At 51.0% G+C, this 16,438-nt stretch overlaps 1 protein-coding gene across 2 annotated transcripts in view; it reads right to left on the bottom strand.

Moving 5' to 3' along the window:
• SSH2 (slingshot protein phosphatase 2) overlaps nt 1-16,438 on the bottom strand; it is an 85,437-nt gene that overhangs the window by 26,047 nt on the left and 42,952 nt on the right. For both annotated transcript variants that reach the window (XM_088533105.1, XM_088533106.1), the window contains one exon: nt 494-597. In XM_088533105.1, coding sequence (XP_088389231.1) covers nt 494-597 — 104 coding nt within the window. The remainder of the gene's footprint in view (nt 1-493; nt 598-16,438) is intronic.

The raw sequence follows: 16,438 nt of genomic DNA, 5'->3' as shown, positions 1-16,438 counted from the left end.
AGGGGTAGGATTCTGACTACCCCGTATTATTCACACCATTCACAACTCGGACTAGTCACACTCACTTGGCTCAGAGTTCCTCCCTTTCTTCCATCCTAAGAGGTTGGTTCCAGATCAGGAAGGACAGTTACTCACCCCACAGCTTAACCTCAAGTTTTCCAATGCAATGCACACAGGTTTGGAGCATGACCCTCCATCCCCACTCTCCTACAGAGGCCACAGGATGAGATTCTGAGAGACAGAGCACTTCTATCCACAGCTCTCCACAAGGTCACGGCTGCTGCCATGGAGTTATTCACTCATTTCATTTCCTCTATAGACATGGGAGGGTTGTTATTTTTTCTCCCAGCTCAAAATATTGCACTTTTGACATGGGAACGCCTAGCTTCTCTGTTTGACACCCGGTGTGCATCAAAGCACCTTATTTGATGTGGAAGACGTCGAGGAGGGTGCAGCGAGGGCGGCAGCGAGCGGGGCCGCGGGCAGCGCTCACCTGCGTGCTTGTTGCGCCGGTGGCTGATGCGGGGAGCGGAGGAGCCATTTCCTCGCGGCAGGAAGAGCGCGGCGCCTTTCACAGTGAGGAAGCTTTCGCTGATGCTGCAAGGGAAGAGACAAACAGTGAACGAGGAGCTTCCCGGAGCTGCTTTTAAAGGGGGGGAAAAAAAAAAAAAAAAAAAAAAAAAGGCAAGGGAACAAAAAAGTCCCATTCTTTCAATGAACGATCTCTTATTCTGCAAAGAAGATATTTAGACCCAAAGCATTTTGTTGCCAACGGGCCTTTTTCTTCTTCCCTCTCAAAGGCGTATTGCAAACATACAAAACATAACTGAGGACAAGAACAGAGGTAGTCTGAAAAGCAGAACGTGTCTGGTATCGTTCTGCCTGCAAAGATGGGGCCTGAGGGATTAACCTACGGCCGTATTTTTGATTTGAAAGTCAAGGTGGGAGATCCACATTTCTGGATGGTGATTAATACAATCGGCCCACGCACCCCTGTCGTGATGGCTCCTGCTAACCCTGTGCCTTGTGGTTCAGATCCAGCTGATACCTCGTAGAAACAAACGTCTCCCTTCAGTAGTTAGGGCAAACGGAGTCAGTGGGCATGACAGAGTACGAGACCACGGAACTACCGTTTATGAATCATATGATAAATAACCCACAACAACTTTGATAAATCACAACTGTAACACTGCCAACTTCAGACATCACTTACTGCATTGACTTTGCCCTTTATTCGAGTCAGATGAGGAGGCAAGTTGGTGGAAAGGGGCCACAAAGAGTTTGCAAGATCTGAAGAACAGCTGATGTTTTAACATGCCTTCAGAAGCTTTGCTAAAGCGGCCGTGGCTCACGGAAGAAGGGGGATTCTGTCTACACATTGCAATAATGTGATGCTGTTGCACAGCTCAGGGTTCCTGCTTTTCTCAGGTCAGATGAGGTAGCCAAGCCGGTAATTTCACAGTAACAGGATGGTGGCTGGAAGTGGTGGGAGAGGATGGGAGAGTCGCTGGCAGCACCTCACCTGACTCGGTGAAGATGCTGGTCTGCACTCTTGAGCAAACAAGGACCAGGAAGCTCTTAGCTCCTTGCTCTACTTAAGGCTGATTAATCCCTTCCTTGAGGGCAAAGGAAATTATAATAGAGAGAAAAAAATCCACTCCATATATTTGAACAAACGCTGAGTTACAAAAGGCAGGTAGGACCAGCACACACCACGTCACCCCCTGCACAGCCACCCGCTGCTCCAGGACCCCGTCCCGGTACCCGCTCCGGGCAGGCAGGTACTTCAGCACGTTACAGAGCACCCCAATGTCACCCCGGACTGGGATTCGGCACGGCCGGAGCGCGTGGCCTTCCCATCTCCTGATCTGAGGTTGACTGCTCTGCAATAGGTTTTGCCTATTAAGTTCTTATATCTGTGTGAATTACAAAAGTGTGTGTTAAATCTGGCTTCCCCCCTAACCTCAAGCACATTCCTGGGCACCCCTCCATTCTCCTAGGGGGCATAGGAAAAAAAAATATCTTAATTCCAAATTCTCTGAGCTCCAGAAAAGCAAACGCACACTGATAAAGATGTTTTTTTTTTTCCCCCCTTTTAGGCCTGTAGCACATCCCAGTGTTTAGATTGCACTGTCTGTCATAACCTCAGCACTCCTCCTCAGCGACAAAGCGTCTCCCAGGACTATTATTTTCCAAAATTACTGCAGATGTCAAACTTCCAGTGGATGCTTTAACAAAACCATAAAAAAAAAAATCCCTCTTCCTAAATTAAAATGGATCAGAGACTTTTATCTATGCTAAAAACAAACCCCAAACAAACACACAAGAAAGCCACTGGGCACACCGAGCACAGATGTTTCCCCACAGGAAACTCAGACCCTTCTCATGCCAAAATTTTTGGTCGAGCCTCTCTAGATCTTGGCCCTAAACGCACCCTTTGCAAGCCCTCGAGCTCCACAGTTCCTTGGAGCTTGGATGCTACAGCAACACGGAGCGCTCTCGAAGGCGCAGGGTAAGAGAGGGCTCTGCATTGCAGAAAATCATGAAAATCAAGGCAAAGGAGTCGGAAGACACCCCCTCCTATTCCTTTTTCCTCTACAAATCCACCACAAACAAATTTCGAGCTCACTGGAGGAAAAACAACGCGTAGTCACAGCCAACTTTTATGTAGTTAATTCCACCAACAAAGGCAACTAGTGATGCTGACAACCCTTCAGCCTGTGCCCGAGGCTTCCCCGGAAGGCTGAATTAGCAACTTATTTTCAGTAAATAAAGCAGCATGTGGCTAGAGGGCTGGGAGGTTAAAAGTCTTCCCACTTCCATCACTTTCTCCTATCATCAGCTCTCTGCTGCTGGCCACCTGCCTGAAATGGGGACCTGCCGCAGCATTAGAGAGATTCCTATCGGGTCCATCCTCCCTATGAGTCACCTTCACCAAGGCTACCAAGCACCTTGTTTGGGGACATTAATGACAAGCAACTAAGTCAGCTAAGTTCCAGCTAAGGCTGGAACTGAAAGACAATGTGATTTCCAACATGAAGGGTCCTGACAACACGTGGCAAAACGGAGGGTTCTTGTGGAGCAGGGAGGTCGAGCAGGCAGGACCAGAGCCCCTGTGAGGCAGGAACGAGTGTGGAGATGGTCACCAGCATGGAGAGGAAAAGAGTCCATAGGCAAGACAGGAGCACAACAGCAAATCCGGGTCCGGATCTGCACGCCTGGACACGGCGCTCCAGAGAGGAGACAGAGGCATGAATTGCTCCTTGCTGGCATTGAGCATCTCCTCCATACCTGCATTCTGCAGGCAAGTCCCTGTATTGCTGATGCCAGACAGGAGTAAAGCCCTGAAACTGGAGTATTTTTATCTGCTGCATTCCTGTGCTGGGTTAAGAACGGGCAGGTCTTCACTTGTAAGACATGCTGCTACTTCCCTTGCTTTTTCACCCTAAGGTTCTTCCAGCTTCTCTGGCACTTGCCCATTGCCCATCACAGTTCTGGGACATTCAGCGTGTAGACGAGGGCAAGGCCAATGTCCCCACATCACCTGTGGGGAACTCAGAGCCAGCTGCAAAACCAGGGCAGCTCCCTGCTAACACACCAGCCAAGCCCTCGCCTGGAGACGTCCGTGAAGAAAAACTTAGGAAATTTCCTAAGACGCTTATGGGAAAGTCCAAACAGCTGCTATAATCAATACCACTGCTGCTGAAAGTCTTCCAGATGTTGGTTTTTGTGTCCCTGTCCCACCGTATGAAAAAAAATGAATTCATTGGTCTGACACCCCCTCTTGGTTGCTCCAGTTGGATCCATCCTGCCTGGATAGCTCTAGCCGTGTTCCCTCCCAAAAGCATAACATTCCAGGCTCAGGTTACCTTTGGATGCTACATCTGAGAATGAGATAAGGGGAAGGAGATATAGGAGGTCCCAATAAGAAGAAAAGAGATGATTCCCCTCGCAGGACGATAAACCAAAGCTCAGCACCGCAGCTGACAAAACATGAAGGACAAACCCAGGTCTGCATCTATACCTGGGGTCACTGGAGAGCCTCATGGGAAGCTCCTACAGCCAGATCTGACACAAAACCGTTTTTAAGACACAAAAAGAGAAAAATGCACTGGTTTAGGGCCGAGAGGATCAGTAAAGTGAATCATCTGCAACTTGACTGCTGCCAATGCGACATCTTGCCCGTCTCACTCCATGGGGGCTAGCTGTAATTCCAGAGCTGAAGGAAACCACCGGCCAAGAGCGGATGGGCCTGCACCACCCATGGGCTTTCTGCCCCATGGAAGGGGACTCGCCAGGCCCTGAGATGCTGTTTCATTAAGAAAGGAGAGAAAAGAGCCCACTGTGGATTGCCGGGCCGAGGCGGCGCTTGCTGCCCGCGATGGTGGCATTACACATCAAGCCTGGAGCAAAGGGGCCTTTTCCCAAAGGGCACCACGTGGGGGACACTGGGAGCTGGGACCAGCTCCGGGGACCTGGGGCCACCTGCCTGGCAGGACGGCTGGTGGCAGCAAGAGCTTCCGCCACGGAACACAGAATCATAGAATCATCGAATGCCCAAGGTTGGCAGGGACCTCTCGAGATCATCTAGTCCAACCCCCTGCACACGCAGGGTCACCTAGAGCACGTGGCACAGGACTGCGTCCAAGCGGGTTTGGAAGATCTCCGGAGAAGGAGACTCCACAACCTCTCTGGGCAGCCTGTTCCAGTGCTCTGTCACCCTCACTGGTAAGAAATCTTTCCTTAAGTTCCTGTGGAACTTCTGATGCTTCAGTTTCTGGCTGTTTCCTCTAGTCCTATCAGCAGCCACCACTGAAAAGAGGCCAGCATCATCCTACATGTCCCTTCCCCAGCAGCTGCACCGAAAACAAACGCAGAAAAGCAGAAACGCTGCCCGAAATCGGGCTGGGATGACAGTGAGAAGTGGCACAAGTCCTCGCTGGTGCTGCCCAAGCGGCCGCGCGCAGCAGCCCCGGCGCCGCAGGGGGAAGCGAGCGCAGGGTGCCAGCCCGCGGCCACGTGCGCCCGGCCAGGGCGAGCGGCGCACGGGGCCCGCGAGGAACCGAGAGTCTGGGCGCCCCGGTTCCTTCCCAGGGTTTGAGGTCAGGTTTACGCTGCCTCCGGAGCCCTCCCTACGCTCCCATGCTGGAAGCTGGAGCACGCCACAGGGAGGAGAGCACGAAGAGCGCTTCTAATGCGATTAACATCTCCTCCGCATTTCACATCTCAGCTATGGCTCTGTTACATCAAGCTCCTTTAATCCGTGGGTTGAAAACACAGAACTAAGGCGGAGACTAAAAACCAGAGGTTGGCATCAGTGGGCGGCTCTTCCGGAGGTCCCGGAGCCGGGAGCGGGCGCCAGGACCCACCGTGGCAGAGCAGCAATTGCAGCTTCAGCTCCACGTGGCAGGAACCGAGAAAGTTCCCGATCTCCAGCCCCAGGAGCCTCGTATTTCCTCAGCACCTCAAGCTGTTTCCCTGCCCATTCCTCCCTCCTGCTCCGATGGCAGCACTGGGATCAATCCACCCCTCACACAGGGACCTCAGCAGAGCTGGCTCTCCTGCACACGCTCTTCCCAGGCCAGGATTTTAAGGAGAACTCTCCATTCCCGTGCTCTGCTCCCTTCAAGCCCTAAGAAATGAGGCTCTCAACAGCAATATGAACGTTTTGGGAACTGTTCCTCAAGGAGAGTCTAAAACATCATTTTGCTCCTTGCATTTTCAGCAGGCAGCAATTAACTATCCCTTTTTCAAGATACGCTTTTTCAATAAACATCCTCGCTCTCTCCCTTGCCTGTTTAAGACGCCTGGTTTTAATTATTGCTTATGATAAGACTATTAATGAATTACCTCAGAGAGAGCAATATTTGGCTTCCAGCTGAAGCCTCCTCTCCTTAGAGGATGTTGTTGGCACCTGGGTCTGCTCATGCGCAGGCCAGAGCAGGTTCACAGGCCGTGCAAAGCAAGGCTGTACCTGCTATTACCGCCACTAACTTAATAAATAAAGCAGCAAACAAACAAACAGGGAAAAGGAAGCGGGGAGGAGAGCTCGGAGCGCCCTGCGCTGACATTTGCGCTCGCAGGGTCAGCTGGCAGCGCGCAAGGACAAGCCCAGGCCTCTCTGATATCAAAATAGAAACCAGCGCGGCGCAAAACGAGGGCCCCGGCGCCCGGGCCGGGCACTCGGTCAGGAGACGTGAGGGGAGGCCGGGCCGCGGTTCCGCTCTGCACTTCTGCAGCGCAAGAGCCCGCGCGGGGGAAGCGCGGCCGGCGTGGGAACCGCTGCAGCGCGGTTAGCAACATCTGCATTTGTGCTTTTTTCTTTTTTTTAGCTCCTGCTTTGGAAAGGAGCTGCCTAAGGCACTTCCTCTGCTCCAAGGTGGAGCTCGCTGGAGAGAGCGCTCAGCGGCAGCGCAACCCACAGCAAGGTCTGCAACCTGGTGACCTGAGCTCGGCTTAGCTACGTCCTCTCCCATCTGCAGGGCCACCACCGGGGTCCCCTCAAGTGCACACCCAGCAGCGCTGGGGTTTATTCGTCACAAACACACGAGACTCTGTTTTTCTCCACATCGGGCCCGTCTGCGTCGCTTCCTGCCAGCGCCCCAGCAAGGGACAAACTTCCTTGTTCTGGGACACGCTCACGGGGACAGCCTGCCACGGTGCAGGGGACACGGAGCTTCCGCCCACGAGCGTTTCCAAGAACAGGTACCGGGCAGTGAAACGCACCCATTTCACACGCAACCAAAAATTTCATTTACTTTCCACCTTGTTATGCAACACGAAGGAAGTCCCAAAGAGCCAAGGGTTTTTTGCTGACTGTTGGTCAGTCACCGAGCCAGCTTTAGAAAACTCATCTGGGGAGAAAGCAAAATATGACAAAAAGCAGCAGAAAAACAAGTTGTGCAAACAAAGCTTTTGAGCGCTCTGGAATCAGCACTGGAGGGATGCACAAATCGCTTCTTTTGCAGCCCAGGCATGACAGTTCCGGGCTGGAAATGGGGCGGCGGACACAATTCGAGAGCTTATTAAGAAACCCGGGCACTCAATGTTTACAGAAGAAATTTGATTCAGTGCATTTTTTTAAGCAAGAGATCCAGAGCGGAAGCGAGGCTGTGAAGGGAATTTGTTTTACATGATAGTCCCCAAAGGCTTGCGGGTCTCCGAGTCAAGATATTCCCAGATTAAAGCCCTACAGGACATTCTTCTGGTGCCATATATTGTTTAAACAGCCATGGCTGCTCGTTCATACCATGATTTAATGCTGGTGGAGCAGTAAAGACTCACAGAGCGGACACTTGCGCCAAGGATACGCTCCGTGGAGTTTTGCTGCCACGCGTGCTGCGCTCCGAATGGCTCCTTCTGTGCAAAACGTAGCCAATTTTTGTGGTTGGGGCTACGTACTTTCAGAAATAGCACTTCTATCAACATGAGAAAACTCCACTCAGATCCATCACATCAGTAAACAAAGGAAAAGGCATAGCTTTCCTATTAGCCGCTCTATTAGTTAACTTTGGAAAGGGCAACCCTGCTCGACACGTCTCTTGCTTCTCCCGCACAGCAGATGCCAGCTCAGCCATCCTCGCTCCACAGTCCCCTCTGTTGTACACAGAACCTCTCCTTCCAAACCACAACCAAGGGCTCTCGTGGCCCTGGGCAGCGCGTTAACAAGCACCAAGCATGAGAGGTCTCTCCCGCTGTACACGGGGTATTTTACAACGGGTTTTGACTCGGGTCTCTCTGCACACGCAGTTGGGTGGGTGAGAGCTGCGCAGACGTGACCATGTTTGGCCTGAGCGGCAGCTCCTGCCACGCTCCATGAAAAGGAGCCCGTGGTGGTGAGTATTACTGTAACAGAAGTCGAACGAGACATGCTGAGGTCAACATACTGTCCCTGTATCAGCCGAGTCCGAGAGCATCTATATTTAGACCAAGTATGCCCCGCACTTCCAAGATGGAAGGAGACCACTGACCGGCCTGAACCACCGCCAGGACCTCACTGCGGACGGGAGGATCTCGGCGAGGACCTTGGAGCATCCCAGTACCAGCCCATGCCATTCCCAATGCCAGCCTGAACAGCCCCTGATCCTGCCGGACACAAACCCAGCCTTGCAGGCTTGGAAACGGCCGCAGCTCCGTCACGGTCGTGTGGAATGGGCAGCCCTCACCAAGAGCTGCAAGAACCCCCAGTGCGAACCTGGATGTGGGAAAGGATAAGATGGGAAATCAGCCGTGGGTTTGGGGAGGCTCTGGGGCTACGGAGGAAGCTGGCACCAGCGCTGCCCATGGCCAGGGTGGGCACAGAGAGGCCTTGGGACTCTGCGGTGCCCTCGCCACCTTCCCCCTCAACGTGACAGCACCTCAACATGTGCCAACACGAGAGGCAGGGATGGAGAGCAAGGAGAAGCAGCACAGGCGGCCGCGGGGCCGGGAGCGGGGACAGGATGGAGCACTCGTGTTGTGGAAGCAGCCTGGCTCTAATCACAGCCTTGCGGCCTATACTTAGTAAATACATTAACGGAGCCCTGTAAATAGAACGTCAAAACAGGGATCAGCCTGTCTCCGCACAAAGGAATCAATGCTGAATAATAAGCCCTTCCTCTGTGCTAAAGAGAAGCAGATGCTTGTTTACCAAAAGCATCAAAAAACATCAAGAGGCTGTTCCATCTGACTCGTAAAATAGAAGGAAGCTCTTTGCTCAGTATTTTAACTTCTGCAGCACTCAGCACTTCTAATTTTCCTCATACTAGCACTGCATTCTTCGCATGCACGAGGGCTATTCGATCCCTGCACGACAGGCTGCAGCAGGAGCACAAAACTTGCCATCCCTTTGGATTAGCAAAGGGAGCAGTTCTGGGTAGCCAGGAGGGCGAGAGGGCAGGGAACATTTGGAGGGAACTTCCACTCGCCTCCTCTCAAGAGCTTCTCCCTCCGCGTACCGGGCCCAGAGCCGGGTCCCATCTCTTCCCTCCCGGGTCGGCCCGGGAGGTAATCGCGGCTTTGTAAACGTTTGGCCACTTCATTTTATGGAGCAGCAGAGCCACCGTTAAGGGAAACGAACTTTAACAAGGCTGAAAACAGTATCTTGAAGTTTGAATTAATTAGCAGAGACAAAACATCAAAGAGACAGAATCAGAAACACTTCAGAGTTGACACATCCATGGATTTTGTGCCTTCCTTTCATCCCAGACAACACCACAGTTAATACACAGGTACATACTTAAAGCTCCAGTATATTCAACACCGCTCCGGTATTTTGCTGGCGTAAGTGACAGTCGGTCTTCAGAGACATCAGGAAAAGCTCTCCAAATCAGATCAGGAGATAGAATTGTGAAGCACTTCAAAACGCAGGCTCAGCATCACCCTCCAACGTGACTCCTTCCCTACCGACGAAGCAAGTTCTCCTGGAGACGACTGACTTTTCTTTCGGCTGCCTGAATAGCGATCAGCTTACTGGGAGCCCTTTATCCCTGGAATAATTTCCATTAATCACTCACCACAGATCATTTTAAGCAGAAGAAGAGAGGCTGCAGGGTGTCGAATACGGCTGCTCCAGGGGCAGGAGGCAAGAGGGAGAGCTCCAAGCAATACATGGGAGAACCACAGCTCCCTCCTAAGCTTTGCCGGCCTTTTATACTCAGGAACTTTAAATAAAAGCAGTAACACTGGAACCATTTGAACCTCAGGACATCTGCCTACTAAAAAGAGTGAATAAAGGGAAACCCGGCAATGCGGATCATTTGGAAGGTTCTGTAATTCCTCAGCACAGCCTCGAGTCCATTTACACTTTTGGTACCTTACTGTGCCTCTCGGCCCAGGCAGACGTCAGCACTTAACTTGCAAATACATTTGAGGGAGCTTCTAACTCAAGAAAGAGCCCTGCAAGGTTTAGCTGACTCGGTCGCACATAGGAAACACTTAAAGTTTTATTTTACAAGGGCGTTTGAGCTCCAAGCTGTAGGGATTCCAGATGTGTTTATCCCTGTGAAATTCAGGTGCTAAATTTATCAGAATTAGCACTTTGGGCAGTTTGGCAGCCAGTTTTCAGCAGTTCTTAACTCAGGTCATCATATTTCCTAAAAACACACAAGCCTGCTTAAAAACCACCCTTAAAAGCAGAGGGATCACTGGAAAACCAACCACCGCTGCGCCCCACCAGCACAGAGAGTCTCTAGCAGGGACATGGTGTGCTTTAGGAAAAGGGCTCTTAAATAGTTTTTTTTTAATAATAAAAAAGGTGGGGCTCTTTTTCCTAAAGGACTCTTTTTCTTTCCAAAAAAAAAAAAAAGGCTTTTAAGTTTTTTCTTAATTTGAAGCTAGAGAGACTCTTATGAAACACTCTGCGATGCACTAGGAGAAACACAGGACACGGGAGACAGCATCACTGCAACCACGCCAAGGTTTGGCACAGGTTTGTGCCGAGCATTGGTGACAGGCCACCCTCTTGTCCCCATTCCCCCCCAAAGAGCCCCCACACTCCAAAGTGCAGCCTGGAAGCCGTCGATGGCCCCTGGGGCAACACGGAGCTACCGTGCAGAGGTGCACGGAGCCCCACGCTGCTAACCCAGCGCTGGGGCGATGCTCGGCCCGTGCTCGACCCGCCTGTTTGCAAGGCTCATCACTACCCTGGCTTCGCTTCCCCACGACTTCCCCATCCCTAATGGGGGAGCCAGCGACGGCGCTGACGAGTTACTTGTTTTTATTTAGACTGACCGGCCGCCAGCCTTCGGGAGACGCGAATGGAGGCAGCCGCTCTGCTTTCCGCTTTGGGATGTCTCCACCTCTTCGTAAGAGCAAAAAGGAAAAAAAAAAAAAAAAAAAAGAAACAAAAAGGAAAAAGAAAAACAAAGGCAAAAAAAAAGTCAATGACAATCTCTTCATAAATCACCACACTTGGGCTAATTCCTGAAACACTGGGTTTATTTTAACGGAGCAGCCAGTTTAACAAACCTTGCAAAATCTTAGTATTTGGGAACAGTTTCACCTCTGTCCTCTCTCTGTAACTTTGTGCAAACGAAGTTTCCTCTCCCCAAGGTCATTTCTCATCTGCTAATCGAAAGAGCCTCCTCCAGGCCCATCTGCCCGGGCAGCCCCGAGACGCCCGCGGGCGCTTGGCCTCGTGCCCCGCGCCGGCCCACGGGCCCTGCGAGCTGAGCTCAGCCCAGCCAAAACCTGACAGCAACGCGCTCCCCAGCAGCCTGTTGTCCCTCATAAGACCCACCGCGGGTCTGCGCGGTGACGAGCAGCTCGGATGAGCAAATCCGTTTTCCCAACTCTGAAAGAAAGAAATAGGGGAAGGGAGATGCAGCCGAGCCCATCGAACACGATAACAGGGCGGTTTCTAAACACGGGGTGTTGCAAACGCGGGGCAGATGCTCTGCAGCCACCTGTGCCCGATGTGCAAGCAGTAAATCAATGCTCAACTCATCTCAACAGTCCTCTGCAAGGGCAGGAGTGTCCACCCGCACACCGGGACAAGCTGGGACAGCGCGGGACCCACTTCGATTTGTCCAATTTGTCCCAGTGACTCTGTAGGAGCCACCCTGCAAAATTCCCATGTAATTAATCCCCGCCTTTGCAATAAAAAGCCTCAAGTTTAGCAGTGTGTAAACAAAACCCAGAAGCAAGGAGCTATTGAGATTAAAGACAGCAGCAAGCGCCCGCTGATGGGACAATATGGAGCTCATTAAGCCATTGTGGGAGCCTGCGAACAACTAAGGACTTGGGGACTTCACAGTGACAAAGATCATTTGTTTAAAAGAAACAACTAACTAGGTTATGGGTCTGCACTCCCTGGATTTGCTCTATTTGTAACAAAAGTGTTTTGAGAAAAAGCACACTTCTTAAATGGCTTATTATAAATAAACCAAAAGTCCCTAAAGGGTTGAGTACAATGTTGCTGGGGGGTCAGATAAGCACGGGATAAACAGGAAAATGCACTGAACCACTGCGGCCTTAATACACCTAAAAATGCCCGAATTTGAAAAGCTGCCCATTACCAAAAAGCGCAGCCCCTGCAGGGAGATCTCATGGGCTCAGTTCACCACCTCCAGCCTTAGAGAAACCCCAGGGCACGGCTGAATTTTGCAGTTCCCCCCATACAGGTGCTGCTTTTCCCAGCGCTCCTTGGCTGCAGGTTGTTCCGTGTGCGGTTGTTCCGTGTCCTCCATCCCAAAACACGCGGTTAATCCTGCCCAGCAGCAACAGGCGCCTGCGGAGCCACCACCTCCAGCCTCCGGCTACTCTCCGAGTGGCTGCATTAAAGCTCCGACACACGGACACTGAGTTGTCTTTTGGCTGCTTCGGCAAACGCACAAACACTCAAAATTAAGGCTAGCAACGCATTTCACCCCCCGCCTCCGCGGAAAGAAACTCTTCAGCTAGCAGCTACAAAACAGCCCTGGAAACTCGAGTTTCAGATTTGCTCTGTACACTTTACAAGGTGGAAAAAGCATGTGCTGAACTAGTTTTAAGCCCATACAGGCCAATAACTTAAATGCCGCTTGGCAGAGCGATGCAGAGGAGACAACAGCTCTTCAGAGCCCATCGCAGAGCAGGATACTGAGTTTTCAACTCTCTGACCCCACAAACACGAGTTAAAAGCAGTATGCAGAGGAAGTTGGCCTGAAGCTGTTCAAAACCCAGCACGGCAGTATTGTAGCCACAGGCTCCCTGCTGAAGGTGCACGGGAACAGAGTTCATCAAAAAAAATCCCAGGCAGCCCAACTATTCAGCAGCCCCAAAGGCACCTTTCCTGCGGATCATCTCCTGCACTCAGGTCCTCCAGCTCTGCAGCCCTAGGGAATCGCCAGCAATTCCAGAGACAGGGATGTCGGCAGAAGCCTTGAGAAAGGCAGAGCCCGAGAGGCCACCTCTGCCACTCGCAGCTCTTTAAAGCACAACCTGGGCACCCAATTGTGGGCGTTTTCTCCTCAAAACACCAGTTTGCTGCTCATTTTTGATGCTATATCCGATAAGCATCTCTGTCCCTCTTCCAAGTCCCCAGCAGGAAGGATCAGTGAGACAAATACCCCCAACTTCCTGGGGAATAAAAGGAAAAGCCAAACAGGAAAAGGAGTTAGGAACAACACAGCCCTCATTCAGTTAATGATCAACTCTGCAGCACGCATGTGCGTTGCTTTTGCTCCCAATTGCCACAGATTATTTGCACGGCGTTTTTAATCATAGAATAGAATCATAGAATCATAGAATGCTTAGGGTTGGAAGGGACCTCTAGAGATCATCCAGTCCAACCCCCCTGCACACGCAGGGTCACCTAGAGCACATGGCACAGGACTGCATCCAAGCGGGTTTTGAAGATCTCCAGAGAAGGAGACTCTACAACCTCTCTGGGCAGCCTGTTCCAGTGCTCTGTCACCCTCACTGTTAAGAAATTTTTCCTTAAGTTCCTATGGAATTTTTGATGTTTCAGTTTCCGGCCATTTCCTCTAGTCCTATCAGTGGCCACCACTGAAAAGAGACCATCCCCGTCCTCTGCACTCCCTCCCTTGAGGTATTTATATATATAATAATTGCTTGGTGGCAAGATGCCTTTTACGTGTTGTGTTGGTGTTATCGGGACCAGTGAAGAAATGAGGAAGATGAGAGAAAAAAAGGGCAGCTCTGCTCTGTCAACAGGAAGGCGTCATGAGCCGGGGCTCCACGCTCCCGGGAAGGCCCCGCTCCCATCTCCAAGGCTTTTCAGCTCCAGGAGCATTGGGAGCATTGCAAGTTTTCCCATGCAAGGAATAACCAAGCAAGCAGCTCTCCCAGCCACGATGACGCACTCAGCTAACCTCCCTCCTGGCACATGGAATAACTTCATGTTGGATTGTCATGGCATTTTCTGGCATGAAGACCCCGGGCATGTGGTTTAGGAGACAACGTTACACAGCAGGGACAAGGGTCAAACCATAGAGCAGACCTGAAGACACCCTGGCCTGAATGGGCTGGTGATGCAATTTCGGGTAGTGTTTGTGCTCATCTGCCCAGTCACAACTTCCTCTCTCTCTGTGAAATGCTGTTTTCTCACCCTCTAACGAAAAAGGGCTGTCACTTACGAGAAAGTCCCTCATGTGAGAGCACAACAAGCTGCAAGGTTCACTCTGCAAGAACACCTTGTGCCTATCTTCAACCCTTTGCTGAAAATAATGCTGCTTAAATCACAGGTTTTACTTCTGGCTTTTGTTTAGAAGAGTTCCAAGATGCACCCATGACACCCTGAAGAAACTATTGATCCCATCTGCTGCTTTTCCTCTCTTAAGTTCTACATTCATATTCTCAAAGATAGCATTTTATAACAGAAACCAGTGGTATGAAGCAAAAGAACTGCAGAAAGTAGCATGCATATTCATATTTTTAGATTCATTGAACTCCCAATGTCTTGGGGAATAAAGTAGTGAAAGGGCCTGGAGTGCCCTAACGTGTGCTCAGCACGAGCCGAGGGAGCGACTCGTCCCTGCTCTGCAGAATGGGGCAGACGCAAAAACATTTAGACACAAAAAGGTCCAGGAAAAACACAGTGTGGACAACCCTGAAGCGAAGGGACTCGCTCTGGGTTTGGGTAGCAAGGCTGGGGATCCACGCGGGGCCTTGCCCGGGACGCAGCATGGAGTGAGCGCTGGGTCTTCCCAAGGGCCAAGCGAGCGCCCGGAGCACGGGATCCTCCTCCTCCGCTGCCGAGATAAAGCGGAAGGGAAGCGACCGGGGAATCTGGCAGCGAGGAGCTGCATTATGTCAGGGCCACGGAAAAAACACTTCAGGGGCACCGACAATGAATGAGATCCCTCCAACTTGGCAGAGGAAAGAGGAAGCGATTGCAGGCAGGAAGCGAGGAAGCGATCCACGGCCATTCCTACAAGCTTCTGCTGCTAGAAATTCTGCAGTATTTACAGACTGCCTTAAGTTTTACAGTTTTCTTATCTTCCCATCAGCTCCTATGGAGTTGAGTAGGCTGCAGTGAACTTTGTATCCCACAAAAATGAGGCTTGCAAACCAGCACAAGCCCTGCTAGGTTCGGTGACAATAGCAGGACTCCATCACACAAGTTACAACTACCAATTTTGAGCACTTTGATAAACAGAAGTCTCTCAGAAATTGATTTGAATCCTTGTGAAACTGAAATGAATTAACCCAGAGCAGCTGACTGCATTACTGACTAAAAGTGTCAACACAAGAGCAATTTCTGCTGATGTCTGAAAGTCAGAGCTGATTAGTCAAATACATCTACTAAAGAATACACTGAAACAGAAGTTACTGATAACATTTGGGTCACCAGTGCCCTTTCTGTTCCACAAAGAACAATTTTTCAGCACAGCAAAACAACAAAGTCTGGATTTTTGGGTCTTGCCCACACAAAATAAGGACATCCAACATTCACCAGCCCTTGTGAGCTTGCATTTGGGAGCGTATATTTTAAAGCAGCTCCTTGCTGTGCCAGCATGAAAGGCACAACACTGTCCTGATTAAGGAGGCTATGGAAATATTAATCGGGCGCTGAGCCTTGTGCGAACGCTCCTGCGCAGGCCAACAGCGCTGTCACTCTCGCGCTTATTAATCTTGCCTTCCAGGAGGCGAAGGAGAGCATAAGCTCCTCTGATAACACAGTTATCTCTCCCTCCAGAGAAGGAAAGGGTGGTTCTTCCAAGCAAGTGGCAATTTTAAACTACTGCGGGACGCAGCGCTGCAGGCTGGAAGGGATCGGAGGCGGCGGGGCCGGACACTCTCCCTTCCCTTTGATCCCCGTCCGTGCGGCCTCAACTGCTGGGTGAGTGTTTGAGCAGCGCACTTGGAACAAACACCTATAAAGCACCGAAATTGCCACCTGGTTACCTAATGCAGCCTTAAAAGAGTCATTCTGCTCTATAAGGAAGTGCTCCAGTCTGGAGTAGGTTGGGTTTTGTGCCCGATTCCAGAATTCCTGCTGTTCCACGGGACGTTCCTGTGCACCAGGACCCCGCAGGTGTGTCGCTGTCAAACCTCCCTCAGTGCCGGCCCCGGGGAAGCTGCAATGGTTACGGGCAACACGGAGCAAAAGAAAAAGAGACTAATTACAAGCATTTTGGGTTGAGTATGAAAGGCTCAGAGAGACTTAACTAACCAGATTAACAAACACAGCAGTGATTGCTTGTGCTCCAAAAAATAAAAAAGGCGCAGCGGAGTCTCAGGACCTGCTTCCACCTATTAAAAGTCTCCTAAACACAAGGCAGTTCAATCCCTAGCCGGAGACTTGGGACGCGAATGCAATTTCAGGTGGGACCAGCATTTTATCCTACTATCTTTAAGCCTTTCATGATGCTTCCAGGAGATAAAGCAGCAGTTGGCTGCTTTAAAGCAATATCAAGCACGTCTAGACCGCAGCGCCTACCTCCCTGGAAGCTTTATCTGCCACCCCATAGCAGCCATTTCCCTCCTTAATCCTCTCCCCAAACCCCACAACAAC

The sequence above is a fragment of the Tinamus guttatus genome, unplaced genomic scaffold (assembly GCF_059628265.1).
Source record: "Tinamus guttatus ecotype Peru unplaced genomic scaffold, ASM5962826v1 Tinamus_guttatus_pri_ptg000480l, whole genome shotgun sequence".
NCBI lineage: Eukaryota > Metazoa > Chordata > Aves > Tinamiformes > Tinamidae > Tinamus > Tinamus guttatus.
The sequence above is the reverse complement of the archived record's forward strand: the minus strand, read 5'-3'. Positions and strand labels throughout refer to the sequence as shown.